The sequence below is a fragment of the Rhododendron vialii genome, chromosome 11a (genome assembly GCF_030253575.1).
Source record: "Rhododendron vialii isolate Sample 1 chromosome 11a, ASM3025357v1".
Lineage (NCBI taxonomy): Eukaryota > Viridiplantae > Streptophyta > Magnoliopsida > Ericales > Ericaceae > Rhododendron > Rhododendron vialii.
Window position 1 is genome coordinate 10,032,203 of NC_080567.1, and position 25,703 is coordinate 10,057,905.

Here is a 25,703-nt window from a genome sequence, read left to right on the forward strand (position 1 = left end):
TTATTTTGTATTGGGGTTTTGTACCCAATTGAATTAATTTATTGGGGAGTTGATCTTCCTAGAGTACATTAGTACACTAGTTTATTTATTTATTGGAAACATGTGTTTAATTAAGATTCTTACTTGATTTTGTAAATCTTGTATTTTGTACCTTTCTTATTCTTTCTTCATTTATATATATATATATATATATGTGTGTGTGTGTGTGTGTGTGTGTGTGTGTGTGTGTGTAGTGTACTAGAGAGGGAGAGAGGAGAGAGAGGCCGAGAGAGAGGGAGAGGAGAGAGAGAGCCGAGAGAGAGATAGGAGAGAGAGAGGGAGAGATTTTGTTGTACTTTTTTGACCTTCCATGATCCTTCCTTGATCTTTCTCCATCCTTGGAGAATCTTTTCCCTAACCAAACTTAACTCCCCATTTGTACTTCCATATTTGTTTTATGACCAAATCTTGTACCATTGTCTCCTTCTTTCCAAACAAATCTTCCAAAGATCAATCCTTGGTACAATCTAGCCATGCAAGCCTACCATTTAGCCTAACCTAGCCATGCAAACCTAGGGTTTAGCCTTTGATCTTCCATAAGTGCATGCCATGTGTCAAAATTTGAGGTAGAGAGAGAGAGGGGGGGCCGGCCATGAGATGGAGGGAGAGCCCAAGAGTTTTGCCTATAAATAGCAAGCCATCCCATGACATTGAACTCACACCTTCACCTAGCAACTTCTCTCTCTAGAAAAATCTTATTCTTTCTTTGTTCTTGTTAGTTCTTTCTTTGTTCTTGAGTTCTTCAAGAAACTCAACCTAGGCCGCCACTAAACCGCCACTCGACCACCCTCTCGATCCAAAAGTAGTAGTAGTAATAGTCAAGTAGAAGTTTCGAGAGAAACCTTTCTCTTTCGAAGCTACCGGAGACCACCGTAGGAAGCTACTCCGCCAGACCACCGACGTACTTTTCGTAGCCGACGTACCTTCCGTAGCCGACTACCGCCAAGAAGTAAGGTAGAATACCTCTACTCACTTCCCTAGGTATAAAGTAGAACCCCTTGACCCTAACTCTACGTATAGAACCGTATGTTAGAACGGTATGGAAATCCTTACTTACTTCCTATTTACTTACTTACTCAAGTATAACGTTGTTGTTACCTATTCACTTTAAGTATTCGTATTTTGATCTTTAGGATGGTTATGAGTATACGTATATGAGTTGCTTGTATTACTTGTGGTATGTGATAAAGCATAAGTGATTTCACTCCAAAGATGTCCGTACATGTGGCGTTGTGCTTTGAATAAAGCATAAGTGATACACTCCAAAGGCGTCCGTATATGTGGCGTTATGCTATAAGTAGTAATTGAGCGTGATGAGTAATATAGAATTGGATGATCTTGTTAGGACGATTCTTGCTTACGTTTGTCCTACCACGGAGTCTTTTCATGTAAACGAGACACGAGAACTGAGAAAGTAGAAACATGACACCTAGGGTGTGGTTAATTAAAGGAAATATTTTTCGAGGAAGAAAATATTTTGAAACTACATAATGACCGGTTTTGGGAGGCATTATGTGAGTTGTGTGCGTGTGTAAAAGAAACATTTGAAAATGTTGAAATGTTGAAAACTCGTAATGTGGCCGGACTTGGTAGCTCATTGCGTGGATTGTGAAAACCACAATGTGGCCGGACGTGGTAGCCCATTGTGTGGTGTGTGTTGAAAAACCCAATGAGAACCCGGAGCGGCGGAATCATTGTGGGGATACTCGGGAACCCGGAGCGGCGGAACCGAGGGTTTTGAAATGTGTGTGTTCCAATGGGATCCGGGAAAAACGGAACCATTGTGAGGTTGTGTGCCAATGGGAACCCGGCGCGGCGGAACCATTGTGAGGATACTTAGGAACCCGGCGCGGCGGAACCAAGGTTGGGTGTGTATGCTTGGTTATCCGCGGTACGGAGCCAATGCAAATATTTTTGTGTGCCAATGGGAACCCGGCGCGGCGGAACCATTGTGAGGATACTTGGGAACCCGGCGCGGCGGAACCAAGGTTGGGTGTGTATGCTTGGTTATCCGCGGTACGGAGCCAATGCAAATATTTTTGTGTGCCAATGGGAACCCGGTGCGGCGGAACCAAGGTTGGGTGTGTAGCTTGGTCATCCGCGGTACGGAGCCAATGCAAATATTTTTGTGTGCCAATGGGAACCCGACGCGGCGGAACCATTGTGAGGATACTTGGGAACCCGGCGCGGCGGAACCAAGGTTGGGTGTGTAGCTTGGTTATCCGCGGTACGGAGCCAATGCACATGATTTTTTTAAAAGGTTGGGTAGCTTGGTTATCCGCGGTGCCAATGCAAATGATTTTTGAAAGGTTGTTTTGTAAATGAAATTGTTGACACAGTCTACGATGAGTCACGTAGGAGAAACACGAAACTCTTGGACACCAACGATAGATGATTAATGAATGTGGATGTGTCATTGTTAGCTGCGTATATATGTATCATATGGAAATCGATGTGTTATTTCCTGTTGTTTGTAAGTTATGGGTTAGCGGGTATGGGATTACTCTGCTGAGCCTTGTAGCTCACGGTGTTGCCTTTTTGGTGACCCTGACATATTATATGGGTGGCGACGCCGGTATAATGTGTCAGATTTCGTAGATGATCAGGGTAAGCAGTTCACCGTGGAGGCTTTTGGAGCTGAAGAGCTGGCTAGGACGGAGAAGAAGGAGGAGCTGTAGTTAGGAACCTTAGAACCCCATTCATTTGTGTAAATATTGAACTCTTGTGAGAGTAATTGTTGTAATAAGAGCCAGACTCCATTTGATGTTATCAATAAAATGTCCTTTTAAACGTACCCAAAATTCATGGCGTTACAGATTTTATCAATAAATTGTCTTCTTAACGTACCCAAAATTCGGGGCGTTACAAAACATATCATAACCATCAAAACATGCATACTAAACAAATTATTGCAAAACAAGAAAGAAAAACAAATATGTACAATATATACAATTTAATATCAGAACTCGGAGCGTCAAAGTCACAGCTAGACTCCGCCAAACAATGAAGTTCAGCATCCCCTAAGATCGTAACCAGGCAAGCAAACAAGATAGAGCCAAGTGCGTTAGCACGGGAATATCACGGCCTAACCTATGGATCTATACTGCCCCCGTTGGGGCTAATCTGGGAGACGTGAGTGGTTTACTGTGAATTACTCCTATCAGAAAAGCTAATTAAAGCCCTATGTCACTGATATTAAATGATTTGCCCTTCGAACCGAAGCTGGGCACACGATCCTTCTTTTAGTAGCGGCGTGCGAAGCTACATATACCCAAGTCAATGGTGGGTACCCCCTACCCGGGGCCGGGTCCGACTAACAGTTAAGTTCAGCGGTTACGCTTTCGCTCCCCGTGCAATTTTATATATCACACTAATCAATCGTGTAAACTGGATCGATTAACTCCTCATCCGGCTCTCCAAACTCAAAAGTTCCAAGAAATGGTTTAAGCTTTTGGCAATTAACTTTAAAAGATTTACCATTTAACGGATTCACAACATCAACAGCACCATGAGGATAAACATGTTCCACAACATAAGGGCCCGCCCAACGAGAACGTAATTTACCAGGAAACAAATGAAGCTTAGAATTGTATAAGAGTACCTTTTGTCCAACTTTAAACTCTTTCCGGTGAATTCGCTTGTCGTGGAAGGCCTTGACTTTTGCTTTATAAATGGCGGTGTTGTCATAAGCATCTCTCCGAATTTCTTCAAGCTCGTTGAGTTGGAGCTTTCTGTGTGCTCCGGCGGCCAGTAAACGATAATTCAGTGTCTTGATTGCCCAATATGCTTTGTGCTCGAGCTCTACCGGAAGATGGCATGCTTTTCCAAAAACCAAACGATACGGTGAAGCCCCCAAGATGGTCTTGTAAGCTGTGCGATAAGCCCAAAGTGTGTCGGTCAAACGAAGACTCCAATCCTTCCGGTTCGGATTCACCGTCTTCTCCAAAATGTGCTTGATTTCCCTATTTGCCAACTCAGCTTGTCCATTCGTCTGAGGATGATAAGCAGTGGAGACCTTGTGAGTGATACCGTACTTCTTCATCAAGGCCCCAAAAATGCGATTGCAAAAATGAGTTCCTTGATCGCTTATGATTGCTCTCGGCATCCCAAAACGTGAAAGAATGTTGTCTTTGAGAAACTCCACCACTACCTTGGCATCATTGGTACGTGTTGCGATGGCTTCTACCCATTTTGAAAGATAATCAACCGCCAATAAGATGTACAAGTTGCCGAAAGAAACGGGGAAAGGTCCCATGAAGTCTATGCCCCATCAGTCAAAGATCTCAACCACCATAATGTTAGTCAATGGCATTTCGTCCCTCCGAGACACACTCCCAAGCTTTTGACAACGTTCACAAGCTACACAGAAGTGATGAGCATCCTTATGCAAGGTTGGCCAATAAAATCCACATTGTAGCACTTTGGTAGAAGTCTTCTTAGAAGAGAAGTGGCCTCCACAAGCTTCTGAGTGACAAAACTCAAGAATTCTTCGTTGATCTGAATCTGGAACACAACGGCGCACTATTTGATCTTGACAATACTTGAAAAGATAAGGGTCATCATAAGAGAACATTCGTACTTCATGAAGGAACCGACGACGTTCTTGAGGGGACCAATGTGGCGGTAAGAGTCCCGTAGCCAAATAATTCACTATATCTGCAAACCATGGGATACTCGAAACAGCAAACAATTGCTCATCCGAAAACGTGTCTACAATAGGTAAACTTGGAGTAGGGTCCTCGAACTGTAACCTTGATAAATGATCAGCTACCACATTCTCGACACCCTTTTTGTCCTTGATAGTTAAATTGAACTCTTGGAGAAGTAGAATCCATCATATCAAACGAGCTTTGGCGTCTTGCTTGGTAAGTAGGTATTTGAGAGCAGAGTGGTCTGTATACACAACAATAGGGGTGCCACCAATGAGATAAGACCGGAATTTACCAAGAGCAAACACTACCGCAAGTAACTCTTTCTTCGTGGTAGTGTAATTTACTTGAGCATCGTTCAAAGTCTTGCTTGCATAATGGATAACATACGGATGCTTGTCCTTCCTTTGTCCTAAGACAGCACCTACAGCATAATCACTTGCATCACACATAAGCTCGAACGGAAGGCTCCAATCTGGTGGTTGCACAATAGGAGGAGAAGTGAGACTAGCCTTTAACTTTACAAATGCTTGCTCACACGCAGGGGTCCATTCAAACGGAACGTCTTTGACAAGAAGATGGCACAGGGGTCGAGAGATAGCACTAAAATCTTTGATGAATCACCGATAGAATCCGGCATGCCCAAGAAATGAACGAATATTCTTCACGCATTTTGGAGTCGGGAGATTGGAAATAAGATCGATCTTGGCCTTATCCACCGCGATACCATCCAACGATATAATATGCCCCAAGACAATCCCTTGAGTGACCATGAAGTGACACTTTTCCCAATTCAGAACCAAAATTTTCTCTTCACACCTTGTTAAAACTTTCTCCAAATTGGCTAAGCATGAATCGAATGAATCGCCAAAAACAGAGAAATCATCCATGAAAACCTCTACTATCTTCTCAACCATATCACTAAAAATCCCCATCATACATCGTGAAAAAGTCCCCGGAGCATTGCACAAACCGAAAGGCATACGACGATAAGCGAACGTTCCGAAGGGGCAAGTGAATGTCGTTTTCTCTTGATCCTCTAGAGCAACTTCAATTTGATTGTAACCGGAATAACCATCTAAGAAACAATAGAATGCATGGCCGGCTATCCTTTCCAAGATTTGATCAATAAATGGTAAGGGAAAGTGATCCTTTCTGGTACTTGCGTTGAGCTTCCGATAATCAATACAAACTCTCCATCCTATCTGAACACGAGTAGGCACAAGCTCATTCTCCTCATTTCGCACAACTGTAACTCTGAATTTCTTTGGTACAACTTGAATCGGGCTCACCCATTTACTATCGGCGATAGGATAAATGATTCCCACGTCCAAGAGCTTCAAAACTTTAGCACGAACTACATCCTTCATAATCGGGTTCAAACGACGTTGAGGTTGGCGGGACGGCTTGACGCTATCCTCCAAAGCAATATGGTGAGAGCTAAGAGTAGCATCAATCCCTTTGATATCAGCAATTGTCCATCCTATAGCCTTCATGTGTCTTCTTAGTGAATTGATCAACTTCATCTCTTGGAGATTCCCAAGAGAAGAGGAAATAACCACAGGATAAGTCTCGTTGTCTCCAAGAAAAACATACTTCAAAGTATCAGGTAGAGGTTTCAACTCCAATTTTGGTGGCTCAACACTAGATGGGAGAATCTTCTTCTCAATTGGTGGTAGCTCCTCAAACTCTTCAAACTTTGGAGTCCAAGAATTTATAGCACAAGCTTCATTTTCCTCATTAAGCAATGAACTCAAATAACTCACTACAGAAGACTCGAGAAATTCGACCTCTTTGGCTGTAAGAGCAACTTCCAAAGGATCACTGAAAAGTAACTCATCCACATGTTCTTCTACAAGAGTATCGATAAAACTCACTTCATTCACGTTCTCGTCATCTCCCATTTGACTACCCACATTAAAAACATTGACCTCCATCTTCATGTTACCGAAGGTCATATTGAGAAGTCCGTTTCGACAGTTGATAACTGCATCCGCTGTGGCTAAGAAAGGTCTTCCAAGAATCACTGGAGTAGAAGCATCAAAAGAGTCGGTCGGATTTGTATCAAGAATCACAAAATCCACCGGATAGATAAACTGATCAACTTGGACTAGAACATCTTCCACTACTCCCCTTGGTGCACGAACACTTCAATCAGCTAATTGGAGTGTGACACGAGTAGGCTTCATCTCCCCCAAACCAAGTTCTTGATAAACAGAGTATGGAAGTAGATTAACGCTAGCACCAAGATCGAGCAAAGCTTGTTCGATACGCTTTCCTCCAATTGTGACAGCGATAGTAGGGCTCCCCGGATCCTTGTACTTAGGCGCGATATTCGTCTGGATGATGGAACTCACTTGCTCAGTAAGGAATATCTTCTTTTGAACATTAAGCTTGCGCTTCCGAGTACAGAAATCCTTAAGAAACTTGGCATATGAGGGAATTTGCTTGACTGCATCCATAAGAGGAATGTTAATCTTCACTTGATTGAATAACTCATGCAACTCCGCATTCAAATTTGGTTTCGCCAAAGCCTTCAAACGATTAGGATACGGAGCCGGTGTTGGAATAACTTGAGGGTCCGGTACACTTTGTTCCTTGTCTTTGCCTTTATCCTTTTCTTCTTCTTCTACAAGAGTCTCCTTGCTTGCTTCCTTGGGAGATTCCCCAAGGATTGGAATTGAACGTTCGATAGGCGAGGGTAACAAGGTAGGTTCCGGAGCATCACCACTTGGTTATCCACCGTCTTGCCACTTCGAAGAGAAATAATAGCCTTTGCTTGCTCGGGGAAAGTCACCGAAGAGCTAGCAAAGTGAAGACCTTGAGAAGTCGGATTAGAATTCGGTTGCGGATTAGGTTGAGGTTGAGTAGGAAACTTCCCTTTCTCTTGTTGTAACAAACCCACCGTAGTTGTCAACTTGCCCAACTGGTTTCTGATATCATTCATCATTTGAGTTTGTTGCTCATTGATAGCTGTTTGACCTTGCAAGAGAGCACTGAATTGATCTTCCCAAGAACGCTTTGGTGGTTGTTGGTGGAACTGGGCGGGTTGTTGTTGAAATTGGTTTGCATGTGGGAAAGGAGCAAAAGGAGCAAAACCAGGCGGACTTTGAGCTTGAGGGAACCGGAAAGCATTCTGAGGTTGTTTCCAAGGTAATTGAGGAGCGGGGGGTGGAATTTGATTAGAACTCCCTTCATTAGATTGATTCCAACGGAAAGCTAGGTGTTGCCTTGTCCCCGGATTATAAGATTGAGAATAAGGGTCAAAACGTTGCACTGCATGTACTTCTTCAGGAGCAATCCCATTAATCACGTTCTTAAGAGCAGGAATATTGGGGCACGCTTCGGTAGAATGGCCCACAATCTCACAAATAACACAACTTCCTCCACTTGACGCACTGCTTTCACTTCTTGAGATTGAGCACTCTTTAATTCCAACTTGTCAAGTTTCCGAGCAATCTCCTCCAATCGAGTTTCAAAAGCTGTATGCTCCACAATAGAGAATTTTCCTGAACCTATAGGACCTTGATTGAACATCGCTCTATCTCCTGGATCTGCAAACTGCCAAGATAGGGTCTTCTCAGCTAGTGACTCATAGTAATCCCAAGCATCCTCCGGTGTCTTCCCCATAAAATCACCTCCACCCATAGTATCCAGAAGCTATTTACTCTCTTAAGAACACCCTGTGTAGAAATAGTTGACTCTGAGATACAATGGAAGGTTGTGATGAGGAACCGACATAAGCAAGTCCTTGTATTGCTCCCAATACTTGTGGTAAGTCTCTCCATCCCTTTGCTTGAAACATTGAATCTGATCGATAAGTAACTTCGTCCTGCTGGCTGGAAAGAACTTAGTGGTGAAAGCATCCTGAACTTCTCCCCAGTTACACAGAGATTGAGGCTTTAAAGAATTGAACCATTGTTTCACCTTGTCTTTGAGAGTGAATGTGTAACGCCCCGATTTTCGGACACGTTAATTAAATCATTTCTAATTGATTTAATAATCCATAAAACTGATTTAAGAAATAAAATTTTATTAAACAAAGTTTAGCAGCGAAAATCTCAAATACCGAATTCAAAACAACTTAACTGTCTTACAACCCAATGAAATAAAAATAGAGTTTGACAAATGTGATAACACTTTTGGAAATTCAAATAACAATACTTTAAATTAACAGAGCTTCTAAGGGTAGGGTATCCAAGGCTCGACAAACTCCCCTTCCTCAGCTGGGAGGTCCCTACCCTGATACTGATCATCTTGAGGATGATTCTGCTCTTTGGTCTCTTGATTACCTGGCATAAAACGCCAGCCCAACGGCACCATAATGAGTTTTGAAACTCAGTAGATAATCCCAATCCTACTAACCCCTTATTCTACAGTTAGCAGTTCAACGATATAAAAATTGACAACATACAGAAGGTACAGAATAATAGCACATCATCCTTTTTCTTTACTATCTATCAACTTACATGATATCTAAGGATTCTCTCCTCAAGATCCTTTTCCTCCCACATCCACTAACTACAACCGTCTCATGGGTCCACCCTTCCTCTTGCTTATCCTGTACCAGGATCCTAGGTGAGTTCACCTAAATTATATATCTAGCATGTTCTCACTTAAGACCATAACAGGAGGATCGAGTCATCCCATGACGCATCGTACATTAGGGTCGGACATCACCTACCACTAACTATAACCGTCTCATGGGACCTATTCCTTCTTGAACAAAAGAAGTGAATTTTCCCATGACGCATTATACATTAGCGTCACAACATCTCTCAATACAGGGCCCCATTGGTTACCCATTTCAACACAGGGCCCCATTGGTTACCCTTGCCATAGCCATGGCTCAATTCACAATCCACAATCTCACACCTTAACACTTTACCATTTTTCATTTACTTAATACCGTCTACGTGAGTCACTACTCGTAACCACCCAGTGAACCTAAGTCCATTCTAGCACGTACAACATAATACAGTCAATAACAACTCAATTCATAATAACAGGATACATTTCAATGAGATAAAAAGTACATATCAAATAATATTGTGCGAGTAAGTAAACATATAATATTTTATGAGTGGGCCGATGCCCTTAAATTTGTTTATCAATCAAGAAATTTTCTTAAAACTTAAAAGGTTGGTTTAGTCATTACTCAAATGTAAGGGTAATATAGTCATTTTATTTTTCTATGTACTTTGTTATATTAAATTTCTTTAGGGTAGTCTAATACTATTTAATGTAGTCATATACATTGTTTCTTTCATTAAAAGTTAGAGCTTATATATTTATTATGAACATCATACTTACATTGGTAATGGTACTAAAACAAAAGCAATACGATAAGAACCTATTTATGAGTTCTGGGTAATACACATAGCAATAAGAAAAGGACAAAAGATGTTATGGGCCGAAACTATAAATTTAAGAAACTCGGGGGCCGATTGTAGTTTAATATATTGAGTTGGGCCGGAACAGAATACTAGTGTAATCATGATGGCCCAAAATGTGGTTTAAAATAAAAAAAAAACAAATCAAAATCCATCACATACTTTTACATTCACTGTTTATGGCTGAAGAAAACCGGGGAGCACCGAATTCGGTTGTGCGACATTGGAATCGATCTCTACTGAAATGTTAAACACATAATATACTTAGGAGAGAGTAGGAAAGCAATTATACTACCTTTAATCCGGACAAAGCGATTCGGTGGAGTCCAGTGGGTTTTCGTTTGGCGGCGAAGGATTGGTATTCTAGCAGCAACTTTGGACTGGAATAACTTGACCAAACCTCTGCCGTTTTGGACCAAACCTCTGCCGTTTTAATATCTTGAACGAAATTAAAATTTTTGGTGGTGCCTTCTTCCTTTGCTCTTCTTTATTTTTTTACTTCCCTCCTTCTTCTCTTCTCCTCCTCCTCCTTTACTGCACAGCACCCACTCTCTCTCTGCCGAATTAAATGGAAAAGAAGTGGGCGTTCACTTTATAAGAAAAAGGGGAAAGGTGGAGATAATTAAGGGGATGGAGTTGTGGTTTGGCTGAAAACAAGGAGAGAGGGAGAGAGAGAGAGAGAGAGAGAGAGAGAGAGAACCGGGAGAGATGAGAAAGTGAGGGAACATGGTTCCTAAAATTTTGGGATGGTAAGTAGTGTTAGGTTTGGGTAGGGAAAAGAATTATTTATATGTATGTGTATGTATATATGTTGAATAAAAAGTAGTTACTGATTTGTATGAAATTTAAATAAATAATAATGAAACTAATTATAGAATAAATAATCGAGTAAACTTATTAGTTTAATTAATTAACAATATTTTTTTTCATTAGAAATAAAAATAAAAAATTAGGGTCGTTACAACCTATCCCCCTTAAAACAATTTCGTCCTCGAAATTTGAGCGTTCCTTCCGTTACGAGTTGTTGCTAACGAGAGATGTCATTTGTCGCCTTTTGATCGAGTCTTACTTCTCGCGATTTAGAATCTACGGCGGTTGCTTTCCAAAAGTTGAGTCTTCGTCAGATGTATTGCCTTTCCAATTGGGTATGTGATACGGATGTGCATGAAAACATGGAACATATCGCGAACTTTAGCAATTTGTAGCGGTAGTGCTATCTGTAAACAACTTCTCCAACCTCTACAAAATCTCAATGATCCGATGTAGCATGGCTACAACTTTAATTTTTTTTTTAACCACACGATATCTCGTTGCGACTTGATCATCCAGAAAACATGATCTCACACGTTGATAATCAATGGATTGGTCTTCTTATCGGTTTAGGTCTTTTGCTGTCTTTGAGCTGTTAGAAATCATCATTGTATCATCTTCACTTTCTTGGTTGCCTCTTGAACCAGCTCAGGACTTAGTGAACTAGTCCAGCTTTAATAATTATGTCCTCGGTTTTTTTTTTTTAAAGAAATATATGTTCGAAGCATAAATCAGCATTCTAACACAAAGGGAAGGCCCTACAGATCCATCCTTCAAGAGTGTTGATGCAATAAGTTTAAAGTTGCGTTGGGCAAAAAAAATAAATAAATAATAATAATAATAATGAATAGTTACGACTGTGTTAACCGAAGACCAACTCAATGATTTGGAATAAACGGTGGTAATTATAAAGGTTCCAAAGCAATGGGAAATTATAAAGGTTCTCATGAGGTAAGTGGACGTACTATGATAAGGTTTTGGAAAATGGTGGTAACAAGGACAGGCGATAAAAAAAAATGAACTAAATATTTGTATTAATCTCCATCGGCCAAACACGTGTTCCATAGCTAGCGTCTAATTCTAATTGGGGGTCCAAATACATAAATATGCAAATAGCTCATCAGATCGTTACAACAATAGATAAGTTACAGATGTTTCAAGAATTGGATATTATCATTCAAGATCAAATACACAATTCAAGAAGGAATGGGGGGAAAAATGTGCTACAAATGTATAGCTTATTCATATATCTGAAAACTCCCAGAGTGTTGATTGGATTAGGGGTTTAGGATTTCAACATTTGAACGGACGGAGAGAGGTTTTTAGGTTATCTCAAAGAATTTAGAGGAATCAAAAGTAGTGACTAGTCCACATACATACACTCAACAAACAACCAGAATAACAAAAACTGGCGATAGTGCTCTCAGCTAAATAATTGAAGAATGGTGCTAGGTTTGCAAAAATGCAAGTGACTAGGAAAGTTATTCTCATAGCTGAGTGGACCATTGAGTGAACTGTTGAGATAGCAAGGATGAGATTGATCGATTAAAAAGAATTTACAATAAGAGAATTCTTAGAAATTCACAACTAACAAAGGAGAAGTGTCATGACACTTGGAGTGAAAATTTCAACGAGTTTAAGCTCTTGGGTTTGTACTTGAATGAGAGAGAAAAAAAAATGCTTCGAAAGGAATCTCATAAGAAAAGAATCAAGAGAGGTTGAAATATCAAATGTTGATAAAATAGTCAATTGACTAAGGAAGAGTATTAGATGGATGTATAGTCGTCAATCTCCTTTTCTATCCCCCTTAAAACAATAGAAATCTCAACGCAAGAGAACGTTCGCTATCTTCTCAGATGTTCATGACTTAGAGCAATTCCTCGATCTTCTAATCTATGATGGTGCCACGTCGGCTCAATTTGCGTAGAATATAGGTGGTCGATACGTGATTGCAGATCTCTGACATCATCATGCTTTTATCCGTCGGTCCAAAATTTTAAGAAGCCTACGGTGCTTGAGGTTTAAGTGTCAAAATAGTCACAATGACGACGGCTACTAGCATCTGTTGATCTTGCGGATTCTTGATATTATGTAAGGATGCACATTAACATTGACATCGACGTTAGCATTGTTGTAAGGGTGGCAGCGTTGCGATCAACGTTGGCATCTTGATCATTGGTTTCAGCACTAATTCTTGTGGCGAGGGGGTTTCTAACTATTTGGTTCTTCGAAGGTATCGTGTGCATGGATTTTGTAATTGCAATGGTAAGGTTTGGTTTCAGGAGTAAGAACGACAATGATTTTTAAGAAATTTAATAAAGTACACTAATCAAATCTTATTTGCACAGATATACGATAGACACGTAACACGTAAAGCCTAAATGTTAGTCAACATGTAGAGCCTTTGTTTTCTCACTATACATTCTCATAATGAACCTACCTTATTTGACCTATTTTAAATCAATATCTATTCATGGAAGGAAATTTTTTTTTTTACTAAGTAGTCTCGTATGGCAGTATCTTCCTTTACTGGAGGCTTGTCTCTTCGTCTTCAAAGTTTGAACTTTTCGTATTGGTTGATCGGCTAACCAAATACAATGAGTGAGCGGTTCCTCTATTGCGCTTTCTTCAGATCAGAGTCAACGTTGATTTCATACTTCCTTAGAGTCTAAATTACAACAAATAGAATACTTATATGCTATACTTAGGTACAATGCCGCATAGTTAAAAAGTAATAATTAAGACAAATGTCTAAATATCTAAGTCTATGCTCTTGAGAAGTGATCTACCCAATCTACCCAAGGCCGAGGGTTTGAACCTAAAGCTCTGATACCAAGTTGTAACGCCCCGATTTTCGAACACGTTAATTAAATCATTTCTAATTGATTTAATAATCCATAAAACTGATTTAAGAAATAAAATTTTATTAAACAAAGTTTAGCAGCGAAAATCTCAAATACCGAATTCAAAACAACTTAACTGTCTTACAACCCAATGAAATAAAAATAGAGTTTGACAAATGTGATAACACTTTTGGAAATTCAAATAACAATACTTTAAATTAACAGAGCTTCTAAGGGTAGGGTATCCAAGGCTCGACAAACTCCCCTTCCTCAGCTGGGAGGTCCCTACCCTGATACTGATCATCTTGAGGATGATTCTGCTCTTTGGTCTCTTGATTACCTGGCATAAAACGCCAGCCCAACGGCACCATAATGAGTTTTGAAACTCAGTAGATAATCCCAATCCTACTAACCCCTTATTCTACAGTTAGCAGTTCAACGATATAAAAATTGACAACATACAGAAGGTACAGAATAATAGCACATCATCCTTTTTCTTTACTATCTATCAACTTACATGATATCTAAGGATTCTCTCCTCAAGATCCTTTTCCTCCCACATCCACTAACTACAACCGTCTCATGGGTCCACCCTTCCTCTTGCTTATCCTGTACCAGGATCCTAGGTGAGTTCACCTAAATTATATATCTAGCATGTTCTCACTTAAGACCATAACAGGAGGATCGAGTCATCCCATGACGCATCGTACATTAGGGTCGGACATCACCTACCACTAACTATAACCGTCTCATGGGACCTATTCCTTCTTGAACAAAAGAAGTGAATTTTCCCATGACGCATTATACATTAGCGTCACAACATCTCTCAATACAGGGCCCCATTGGTTACCCATTTCAACACAGGGCCCCATTGGTTACCCTTGCCATAGCCATGGCTCAATTCACAATCCACAATCTCACACCTTAACACTTTACCATTTTTCATTTACTTAATACCGTCTACGTGAGTCACTACTCGTAACCACCCAGTGAACCTAAGTCCATTCTAGCACGTACAACATAATACAGTCAATAACAACTCAATTCATAATAACAGGATACATTTCAATGAGATAAAAAGTACATATCAAATAATATTGTGCGAGTAAGTAAACATATAATATTTTATGAGTGGGCCGATGCCCTTAAATTTGTTTATCAATCAAGAAATTTTCTTAAAACTTAAAAGGTTGGTTTAGTCATTACTCAAATGTAAGGGTAATATAGTCATTTTATTTTTCTATGTACTTTGTTATATTAAATTTCTTTAGGGTAGTCTAATACTATTTAATGTAGTCATATACATTGTTTCTTTCATTAAAAGTTAGAGCTTATATATTTATTATGAACATCATACTTACATTGGTAATGGTACTAAAACAAAAGCAATACGATAAGAACCTATTTATGAGTTCTGGGTAATACACATAGCAATAAGAAAAGGACAAAAGATGTTATGGGCCGAAACTATAAATTTAAGAAACTCGGGGGCCGATTGTAGTTTAATATATTGAGTTGGGCCGGAACAGAATACTAGTGTAATCATGATGGCCCAAAATGTGGTTTAAAATAAAAAAAAAACAAATCAAAATCCATCACATACTTTTACATTCACTGTTTATGGCCGAACAAAACTGGGGAGCACCGAATTCGGTTGTGCGACATTGGAATCGATCTCTACTGAAATGTTAAACACATAATATACTTAGGAGAGAGTAGGAAAGCGATTATACTACCTTTAATCCGGACAAAGTGATTCGGTGGAGTCCAGTGGGTTTTCGTTTGGCGGCGAAGGATTGGTATTCTAGCAGCAACTTTGGACTGGAATAACTTGACCAAACCTCTGCCGTTTTGGACGACTCTTGTGTCTAACACGAATATCTTGAAACGCTCTACAACTTTTTTGAAGAAGTCTAAGCCCGAAAACCACTCTAAGTAGGAGAAAAATGAAAGTTTAGAAGGGTTGCTGAATCTGCCTGGAAATCAGGATCCGAGAATTTTACCAAATTTTGAATAGCGATAACTCACTCAATTTTTGACTGTTTTGGGTGATTCTTGGGTCGAAATCGAAGGTCTTGACACCCTCTACAAGTTTCATGAAGAAAACACAGCCTAAAAACGATTTTAACCAGGACGAAAATGGCCATAAAAACAGGTACGTGGAATGAACGAAATTAAAATTTTTGGTGGTGCCTTCTTCCTTTGCTCTTCTTTATTTTTTTACTTCCCTCCTTCTTCTCTTCTCCTCCTCCTCCTTTACTGCACAGCACCCACTCTCTCTCTGCCGAATTAAATGGAAAAGAAGTGGGCGTTCACTTTATAAGAAAAAGGGGAAAGGTGGAGATAATTAAGGGGGATGGAGTTGTGGTTTGGCTGAAAACAAGGAGAGAGAGAGAGAGAGAGAGAGAGAGAGAGAGAGAGAGAGAGAGAGAGAGAGAACCGGGAGAGATGAGAAAGTGAGGGAACATGGTTCCTAAAATTTTGGGATGGTAAGTAGTGTTAGGTTTGGGTAGGGAAAAGAATTATTTATATGTATGTGTATGTATATATGTTGAATAAAAAGTAGTTACTGATTTGTATGAAATTTAAATAAATAATAATGAAACTAATTATAGAATAAATAATCGAGTAAACTTATTAGTTTAATTAATTAACAATATTTTTTTTATTAGAAATAAAAATAAAAAATTAGGGTCGTTACAGAATGGGAACAATTTCAGACGGGCTTGATCAAGTTGCCCTGGAACTGTAACAAAAGAGTGTAGAATATTCTCGAACTCCCGGATATGCAAATAAGGATCCTCCAATTCTCGCCCTCGAAATTTTGGTATTATCCGAAGATACTCAGCCTTGAATTCAAATGTATTCCCAGCGGTGGGAGTCGGAATAACTATAGGAGATACTTGAGGAGCCCGTTCTGGATTCAGATAATCACGCAGAGTACGAACTGGAACTTCTTCGGCCATTGGGCCTTTGCGATTGCGATTTAATTTGCGAGACGGAGAGTGGGCAGGATACGCCCTGGCAATGCTACGGATTCTTGGCGGTGAAGAAGAACGATGAAGCCGATTGGAAATTGGGCTTCGGTAAACATGCATAAACTAACACAAATACTAACTAACTACCAACAAACTACCAGACTGGAAGGGTTATGCCACCACCTCAACTCAGCAAACAGAATATGCGAGGGGTTATGCCACCACCTCGGCTAAGCAATGCAATCAAATTTTATACTAACTAAATTAATTACGCTAAACTAACTAAGAACAAACTCGATATTTAGCCTGGCTTCGTTACACCTCAAGTTTAGTAAAACGAGGTTAGAGGTATCCACCAAACTAAATACGAACTACTAACACATAAACTACTAAACTACTACTACTAGACGAAAGCGGGATACTTACAGTGGTTTGTCGAACCTCCAAAAAAGCCATAATAAGAAATCCCCGGCAACGGCGCCAAAAATGCTTCGTTCGCTCTGATATAAGAGATAACGTCCCAAGCGTAGGGCCTAATACGTCTGTTGAAGAATAATAATCCGAAAGACCGGGATCGTACCCAAGGGAATAATTATATGGCTTGGTCGGATTTGTAGATGCAAGTAAGCTCGGGTTTTCGGCTTTTAGACAGCCAACTTTGTTTTACTTTAAACGGTGGAAATAAAAGGCTAAATTAAAAACGAATTAACTAGAGAAAAGATAGGCTAGGTCTAGGAATTATTAACACTCAAGTCTCGAGCTAAATCACACTCTTCACCCAATTACACAATTTAAGATACTTGATTAAAGTTCTCAAATCGGAAGATAAAATGATTTGAGAACCAAGCTAGCTCTAGAATTCATTTGGCAAATACCTCGAGCGACAGAGCTTTAAGCATCATGTGTGGTGGGTAGGCGATGCTCCCACCTACACACGATCAAAGAGGTTAACACCTTGGTGATTTGACAAACAAACCCGAACCCCACATCAATTTTCAAATCAAAGATTAAAGCTTTATTGGGTGCAAAATGCAATTTTCGCCCGAGCCATGAGAAGCTAATCATCCCATGACCTAATCCTTGAAACTACTCACACATATCTAGAGAGATAAGAGCAAGCAAAAATTTACTAAGCATAATTGAAAAGCAACACTAGAAGATAATTGGCTTAAACGATAGATCGGGAAAGAAACTACAGCTTTAATGAAGACAAAAGTAGCAAAAGAAAACTAATTAAGGCAGTAAATTAGAAATTAAGTGCTAGAAAAATGGAAGAACAACAAGAACAATTCAAAAACAAATTGAATCTAAGCTAGATCTAGAAATGTACTAAAAAACCGTCCTTTACAAAATGATGTCACTCCTATTTATGACAGCCGCCATCGCGCACAGAATATTCCCGAAATGCTCTGAAAATCCACCTCTAAGCCCCTCGACATCGATGGCAACGGCTTTAGAGTGCTTCACTAACATGCTCGGCATCGATGGAATGTTTCACCTTACATCGATGCCGAGGCCTTAGCACTGATCCTCTTAAGTGCTTCGGCATCGATGGACTTCCATTCTTCCCATCGATGCCGAGCCCCATAGCTCCAGCGCTCTGGCCTGCTGCTGCCTTGGCCGTGCCTTGTCTTGGCTTGCTTGCTTCTCGCCTTGGCAATTCTGCTCCTGCCTTGGCTGGGCCTTGGCCATGACATGCCTTAGGCCTCGAAAACTTCCCTATTTGGCGATTCACCTACAAAACAGAACTAGAACACTCTACAAGCAAACAACGTTAACAATAACTAATTAGTACTTAAATTAAACTAAAACTAGACACTAGCGCACCCTACATTACATTCTTGGGTGGTTATCAATTATTTTTTTACAAAGTTTCCAATTTGAACGACCTTGTGACCTTACGAACCATGTATTTAATGCCCAGATAATTTTTTTTAGACTCTTTTATACTCGTAAGATAAAACCTTGTTAACCTCAACATATTTTATTTATTAGATTATTTATTACCTAATTATTTTACTTTCGGTAATATTTTTATTTAAAATAATCTCACGACCCTCCAGACCTAATTTTAATACCTGAACATGTTGCGTAGGACCGTTAGGACTCCTATTAAGGTCATATTAATTATTCTAATATTTTTACCTATTTAATGTATTTATTATAGTTAGTAATCAATCTAATTTCATAAAATAAACTAATACAAGCCTGGACATATTTTTTTAATAAAATTTTTGTCAGATAAGATTTCTTGTATCAATTTAACTTCTTGGCCATACAAGATTAAGGGCAATGGCCCATCCATAAAAAGTTACGTGATTTCTACGCTTATTATTTATTTCAATTATGACTTTGATTATTTGTATATTGTTCAAACTCTTGATTTATATGCTAGATTGAACCCTAGAGATATGGGGTGGTATGCAAATAGAATTCTCCTAGATGGTGCTAGGTAATGGATAAATTGAAAAGTTTTATGATGTTAGAGATTGCAGGTGGGTTTTGAGATGTGAATTGAGATTGATGCTAACGGAGGCCCAGTCTCCAAACTGGCGGGAAGTCCAGTGATGATTTGAAACTGATGGGAGTCCAGTGATCTTTGTGAAGTGATGATTAAGATAGACGAACCCTAGTTATGTCATGGCATGATAAGCTTTCCCTTTGTTTGTAGTTATTGAGATGGTATATAACTTAGGTGTATCTGCGACAGCAAAAGAAAATGATCTCATGGGACAGGGCGTGACTAGCGGTTGGGGAGGAAGGATCTCGCAGTTGAGATATTAGATCACACATCAGGCTAATGAATAGTAATAAATCGGTTATGTGTGAAATTTCTGTTTAATTCTTCCGCATCGATATTATATTGTTTGCGTGCTAGCTATAAAGTAAGAGGGGTAGTTGGGTTGGATTATTCTACTGGGTGATTTATCACTCACGGATAAGTTTGTATCCTTGTAAATCGGTTGCTTTGGCGATCAATTTGCCAGAGAGTGCAGAATTCAATGGAGGACCAGTTAGACACAAGATGAATACTAGAGGCAGAGATAGAGTATGGTTGGGATATGTATCAAGACAAGAGTCGCTCAGGAGTTATTTTAATAAAATTTTATTATTAAATGCCTCCGAAATTTATTTGAAAAATCAGGGCGTTACAGTCTGTAAGTCAAGGCATGCCATGAGAAGATCCTTCGCTGCTTTGCCAAACGTTTGTTGAACCCCAGCTACCCCGTCGAACGATTCCTCTGTCCCTTATGCACATCGCTCGGCACGTCTATTTGTCATTCGGGTAATATGACAGCGCTCGGTGAAGTGTAATTGTTCGGTATGACCTTGCCTCGTTCTGTGAAGTTGGCTATCGTTTGGCCCGTAAGTTACCGTTCGGGGATGTATCTTCTTAGAGACGGAACTCGATCATGGTTGTTGTGGAAGGTTCTAGAAACTTCCATGTCAGACTGAAGTGACATCCCTGCCATTAGCATGCGCAGCTCTGCTGACTCTGGGAAGCGGCGGTCATTTATTGACTCTGACACGTGACGCATCCAAACAGTACAATGCACAAGGACTTACAGCCTTCTTGTTCAACACTCCAAGGTTTGCCTATAAATAGGGGACTACCCCGCCAGGTAGAGGATCTGCTTCCTCATACCTGCTCTCAAAAGTTCAAACACTCTCTTTCTCCACATATTAACTTGCTCATCGGAGTTTTTTCCCGGAGGTACACCCCCCTTTGGTTTTCAAGTATCAAGTTCTCCGTTCTATCCCTCCACCATTCAAGTAGAAGGGCAAAAGAATCAAAAGTTGTTTAAGACCCCCACAATTGGCAACTCTGCTAGGGAGTTTCTTTTCCCTAACTTTCTGTGTTGTGGCTTTGAACACCATTTTTCCCCTCCCCTTTTCTTCCCCTTTTCCACCTTCCAAACTATCTAAGTTATGTCTGGACGAATCCCACCACCTGGTCCAGAGAACTTCACCCTCAGGCTAGCTGGGTTTGGTACCATCAACCACGAGCCTTCTCAAGTTGGCATGACTATTCTTTTGGTGTCTCGCCAACTCATTTACCCTCCCACCGAGCGTGAAATCGCTTTATCCGAACAAAAATGTCAAGCACCTGCGATTTCCCTACTCCAGTAGCGCCTTAAAAAGCGGGACCGTGGCGTGGCAGACACACCTACAACCCCCCCCCCCCCCCCGCGGAGCCCAGTCGGCCCAAGAAGGCACACAAATAAGGAAGGAAATCACATCCCACACCTACTATCGAACCCACAGAGATCGAGCGTTGTCCTATTTTCGAGCGCCTTGACTAAGTGACCAAAGCCCAACCTATAGCTTCGAGGCAGCGATTGGCGAGCATCGTCTGTGCGGGAAGTTCAACAAGGTCCTTCACCACAAGCTGTATGGGCGGAACAGCTAGGACGAATGCTTCACACTGCTTCATGGCGAGTGGGTCCTTCGAAGGGAAAAAGGCCCTTGGAAGTTGACGTCAATCACAGAGTCACACGCACGAGCGGTTATCCTGAGCGTTCATGACAATCTAAACTTGTGATCGAACATCCTCATGGCAGACATCATTCAGAAGGATCGCGTGGACATCACCTAATGTCGAGCAGGGAGGCACATTTGGAAAGAGATAACATGATCGTCTTGTTTGACCAATTCACTGGCCAACCAATCGTTTACCAACCTGTTGAGGAGGTAGTCGGGCTGAGACGAACGCGCCAAGAGGGCTCTAAAGGGGATGTTCTAGCACCCTCAGAAGGGGGTAATTAAGGACATCAGGAATGGCACGAACGATCACGGCACCACCACCGAGCGCACGCAGCTCCTCCCTACCCTCGAGTGTTTGCTTGTCCCGACCCTTCACCAATAGATGATACCAAGCTCGGGAAGACCAAAGCATCACCATTCACAGAAGCAATTCAGAGGGAACATCCGCCGGCGTGGTTCACAATGCCTAAAATCAAGCCGTACGAAGCCAAGGAGGATGTTGTTGCGTTTGTCATTCGATTTCGATAGACGATGAGCCTCTACGACTTCACTGATGCTATCATGTGCAAGATCTTCCCTTTGATGCTCAGTCAACTGATCATGATGTCTCTATCAAATGCTTTGATGAATTGGAGTTCGAGTTCACCAAGAGCTTTGTCACGAGCAATATCCATCCAAAGATGCTCTCAATGCTCGTCAACATGAGAAGATCACCAGGAGAGACCCTTCGGCTATATACTGAACGTTATTGGGAGGTTTATAACCTCATTCCAGACTGCGATCAGAGCATGGCGGTTAGGTCATTCATGAATGGATTGGACCCTTCCTCCTCCATGTCCGGGATTTGTCCAGAAACCCGCAGAAGACCATGAGTGAGCTCATGGTTATAATCGAAAAAGATTGTGTGCATGAAGAAGTGGTTGCCGAGCACCGCACCTCGAATTTGTAGAACCTACCAAAGCGTTAGCTAGTGCTTTTAGGGTTAAGAAGCAAGTGGTGAACGTTAGGCAAGGTGACCAAGGCAATGCCAATCAAGGAAACCAGTGGCCAAACAACAAGAATCCACAGCCACAATAGCAGCCTCGGTAATAGGCAAGATGTGAACCGAGGCCAGACGAGTATGTGGCCAAACGCACGACATTTACCATGCCCATCTACAAACTCTTGAGCATTATCGGACGGCTACCGTTCTTTAATTGGCCGACGGAGATCCTGGGTGTGACAGTCGGTGGGAATGGAATGTGCACTTACCGCAATGAGCGAGGGCATTTTACCACTCAGTGCCAGCCGTTCGAAAGATATCTAGAGGAGCTCGCTGCAACCGGACACCTCAACCAGTGGATTGATACACGAAAAAATTTGCTTCTGCCTTCTCCACCGGTCATGGAGAAAATCGTAGGCATTATTTAGGGCCTTGTCGCTGAGGGAAAGGCTCCCGAGCTCTGCGCTGAGATCGACCGAGCCATAGCTGCTATGGCTATCTGCAATACAGGGACGCTGGCAAAACGAAAGTGGAGGAGTCGAGCAACGATTGTGTCATCTCCTTCACATCAAAAGGTTTCAACGATATCCAAACTCCTCACACGGACGCTCTTGTTGTCACCATTATTGTTGACAAATCCACTGTACAATGAGTGTTGGTTGACCAATGGAGTTCGACTGAGGTGATGTTCTACTCCACTTATAAAAGCCTAGGGCTGTTATCGGACCAGCTACGGACTGCACCAACACCGCTTGTCAGCTTCACGGGCGTTCCTGTCTGGCCACTCAGCTTGATTACCTTACCAATGTGTGTTGGTTCCCAAGTGATAGATGTCGAATTTGTAGTGGTCAATTCCTCAAGCCCCTACAATATCATCCTCAGTTGAGCTTGGCCGCACGGCATGAAGGTAATCGCTTTGACCCTCCATCAAGTCATGAAGTTCATGGGATGGAACGGTTGGCAGGAATGTCTTCGAGGGGACCAACTCTAGTCCAAGAAGTGCTACATTAGTACCGTCATCAACAGCCCGAGCCTACTTGAGGTGCCATGTGTAGAGACAGCTGATATTCCCATCCTTAAAGATGTTGGGATGCCCGCCGAACAACGCTCAACCAATGAACTTGTCAAAAGCCGATCACTGAGGACGAAAGCCATTACTTTCTCACCGGCAGCTCCTTAGAGGAATCCGAACAAATAGACATGTTCAATTTCCTTTGGACAACATTGAAGTATTTGCTTGGACTCCTTAGGAAATGCCGAGAGTGGATCCATCATTCACTTCATATTACCTCCGACAAGAAGACTAGTGATCCAAAAAGTTTGACGTTTGGCGGCCTTTCATGTAGATGCGGTGATAGCAGAGGTAGATCAATTGCTGAAGGCTGGGGCTATTCAAAAAATCCTTTACCCAACCTGGCTTGCTAACCCTGTTGTTGTCCCCAAGAAGAATGGCAAGTTGAGGGTTTGCGTCGATTATACGAACCTCAATGACGCATGTCCGATGGATCAATTCCCTCTCCCTCGGATAGAGCAAATGGTGGATGCAACCACAGGCTACGAATAGTTGAGCTTCATGAATGCTTATCGTGGTTATCACTAGATCGCCATGGCGAAGGAGGATTAAGAGAGGACGACGTTCATCGCTCTGTGCGGGGACGTTTTGCTATAATGTCGTTCCGTTCGGCTTGAAGAATGCTAGGGCTACTTATCAGAGGACGTTCACAAATATGTTCGAAGGCAAGCTCGGTAAGACGATGGAGGCCTACATAGACGATATGGTGGTCAAGAGCAAGCTCAGATTTGATCATTTGAAAGACCTGGGAGAGGTCTTCGCCATTCTGAAACAGCACAACCTTCATTTGAACACTGAAAAGTGTGCATTCGGTGTTGGCTCTGGGAAATTACTCGGATACGTGGTGAGTCGCGGAGGAATCAAAGCCGACTCGAAGCAGATGAAGAAGTCATTGAGTAAGAAAGAAAAGAACCTTTTGAAAGGGCGGCGGAATACGCACCAAGGAAGAGGTCCAAGAGGGGAATGGAAATCTTATATCCTATTGGAGAGTTGCATTTAGCGTTTCCAGGTGCCTACAAACTGCTGTTACAATACACAATGCAATCTAACAGCTGCCCTGACATAGAGTAGGATGTGACTGCTTCAATAAAAGAGGTGAAAACACTTCTTTGCTACTGGCTTTCAATCTCGATCTGCCAACAATCATTCTAAAAGAGGCCTTGCTTCTTCATTGAATCAAGTGTCGAAAGACTATGTATGAAACAAGAATCCCCTTTGTGGGTGCTGAAGATGGAAATAACAGTCCACGTCCTGAATATGTCCTCAAGTATCGATGACGGTTGTGCAAAATCTCCCATTTCCAACGACGATCAAAGAGATGTAGCGATTTACATGAATGGTGGCAACATTAAATCGGTTCATCCGAAGTTCGGGGGATCTATGCCGACCCTTCTTTCAAGTGATCAAGACAAGTCAGTGGCGGTTCTTATGGACTGAGAAGTGTGAGATGGCTTTGCAATCTCTAAAGGAATACCTTTCCCATGCTTTGCTCCTCGTCACACCCATTGGAGATAAAGACCTTTACCTTTACCTTGTAGTCTCAAATCATGCCACGAGTTCTATTCTCATTCGGAAGGAAGGGATGGAGCACCTGCCGATCTTCTACTTGAGCAAGACCATGACAAACTATTAGACGAGGTATCTACCTATGGAAAAATCGGCGTTGCCTCTCGTTTCATCTAAAACAAGCCTCCTCCCTTATTTCCAGTGCCATAGAATTATGGTCCTCACTGAGTATCCCCTCAAAGTTGTCCTGCAGAAGACGGACTCGTTAAGCCAAATACTGAAGTTTTCCCAAGATCTGATCAACTACGACATCCAATACGAACCTCGCACCTCTATTAAGGGATAGGCGTTAGCTAATTTCTTTGTCGAGCTAACTCTCGGCCTTGAGGATGAGGCCAACATTCTGGATATCGCAGATGAAGAAAGGAAGCCTGCCGATGATGAAGAAACTGTCGAATGGAATGAACCCCAACCTGACGTGTTATGCGCTCAGTACGTTCTGGGCAATATGCGGCGAAAGAAAGAGTGGCAATTGTTCTTGGGCGACGCTTGGAGGCTAAATGTCGACGACGCCTCAAACACCCTCGGCCCCCATAATTAATAAGGCCCCACACATATATGTGAGAGAGAAATGGTTGGAAAGTGGTCAATAAGAATGTTCCTAGACTTAATGTATATTTATGTTTTACTGTCTAAAATTGGATCTTACAATTTCTCTCCTTTGTTAAGAAAGGTAATAATAATATATGTATCTTTACCAGATTTTCGTTTGTAGATTTGTTGTTTGTCCCTCTTGTAGATTTGTTTTATGTATTGATATTGAGATTGGATAGGTTGTCCAATTGAGACTCTTTGTATGAGTTTATTTTGCTTTTTCTCATGTGGGACTTTATGGGTTGTATTTAGTATTTGTTCATTATTTGTAGACACCCCAATTTGGCCTAAT

At 41.3% G+C, this 25,703-nt stretch overlaps 1 protein-coding gene across 1 annotated transcript; it reads right to left on the reverse strand.

Moving 5' to 3' along the window:
- Positions 1–919: 919 nt before the first annotated feature.
- LOC131306857 (uncharacterized) lies at positions 920–21,147 on the reverse strand. Its single transcript, XM_058333284.1, has 8 exons — positions 21,022–21,147; positions 18,216–18,447; positions 6,637–6,714; positions 5,977–6,540; positions 5,059–5,253; positions 4,497–4,854; positions 3,517–4,250; positions 920–975 (listed from the first exon to the last, which is right to left on the reverse strand). The coding sequence occupies exons 1-8, from the start codon at positions 21,145–21,147 to the stop codon at positions 920–922; spliced, it is 2,343 nt and encodes a 780-aa protein (XP_058189267.1).
- Positions 21,148–25,703: the final 4,556 nt, after the last annotated feature.

Coding starts and splice junctions, on each gene's coding strand:
- LOC131306857 (XM_058333284.1), bottom strand. CDS start 21,147: ATGAAGCAGTGTGAAGCATTCGTCCTAGCTGTTCCGCCCATACAGCTT. Junction 6,715..18,215: donor GCTAAGGCCTCGGCATCGAT/GTAAGGTGAAAC, acceptor CTTCTACTCCAG/TGATTCTTGGAAGACCTTTC. Junction 6,541..6,636: donor ACTTCTCAATATGACCTTCG/GTAACATGAAGA, acceptor ATACTCTTGTAG/AAGAACATGTGGATGAGTTA.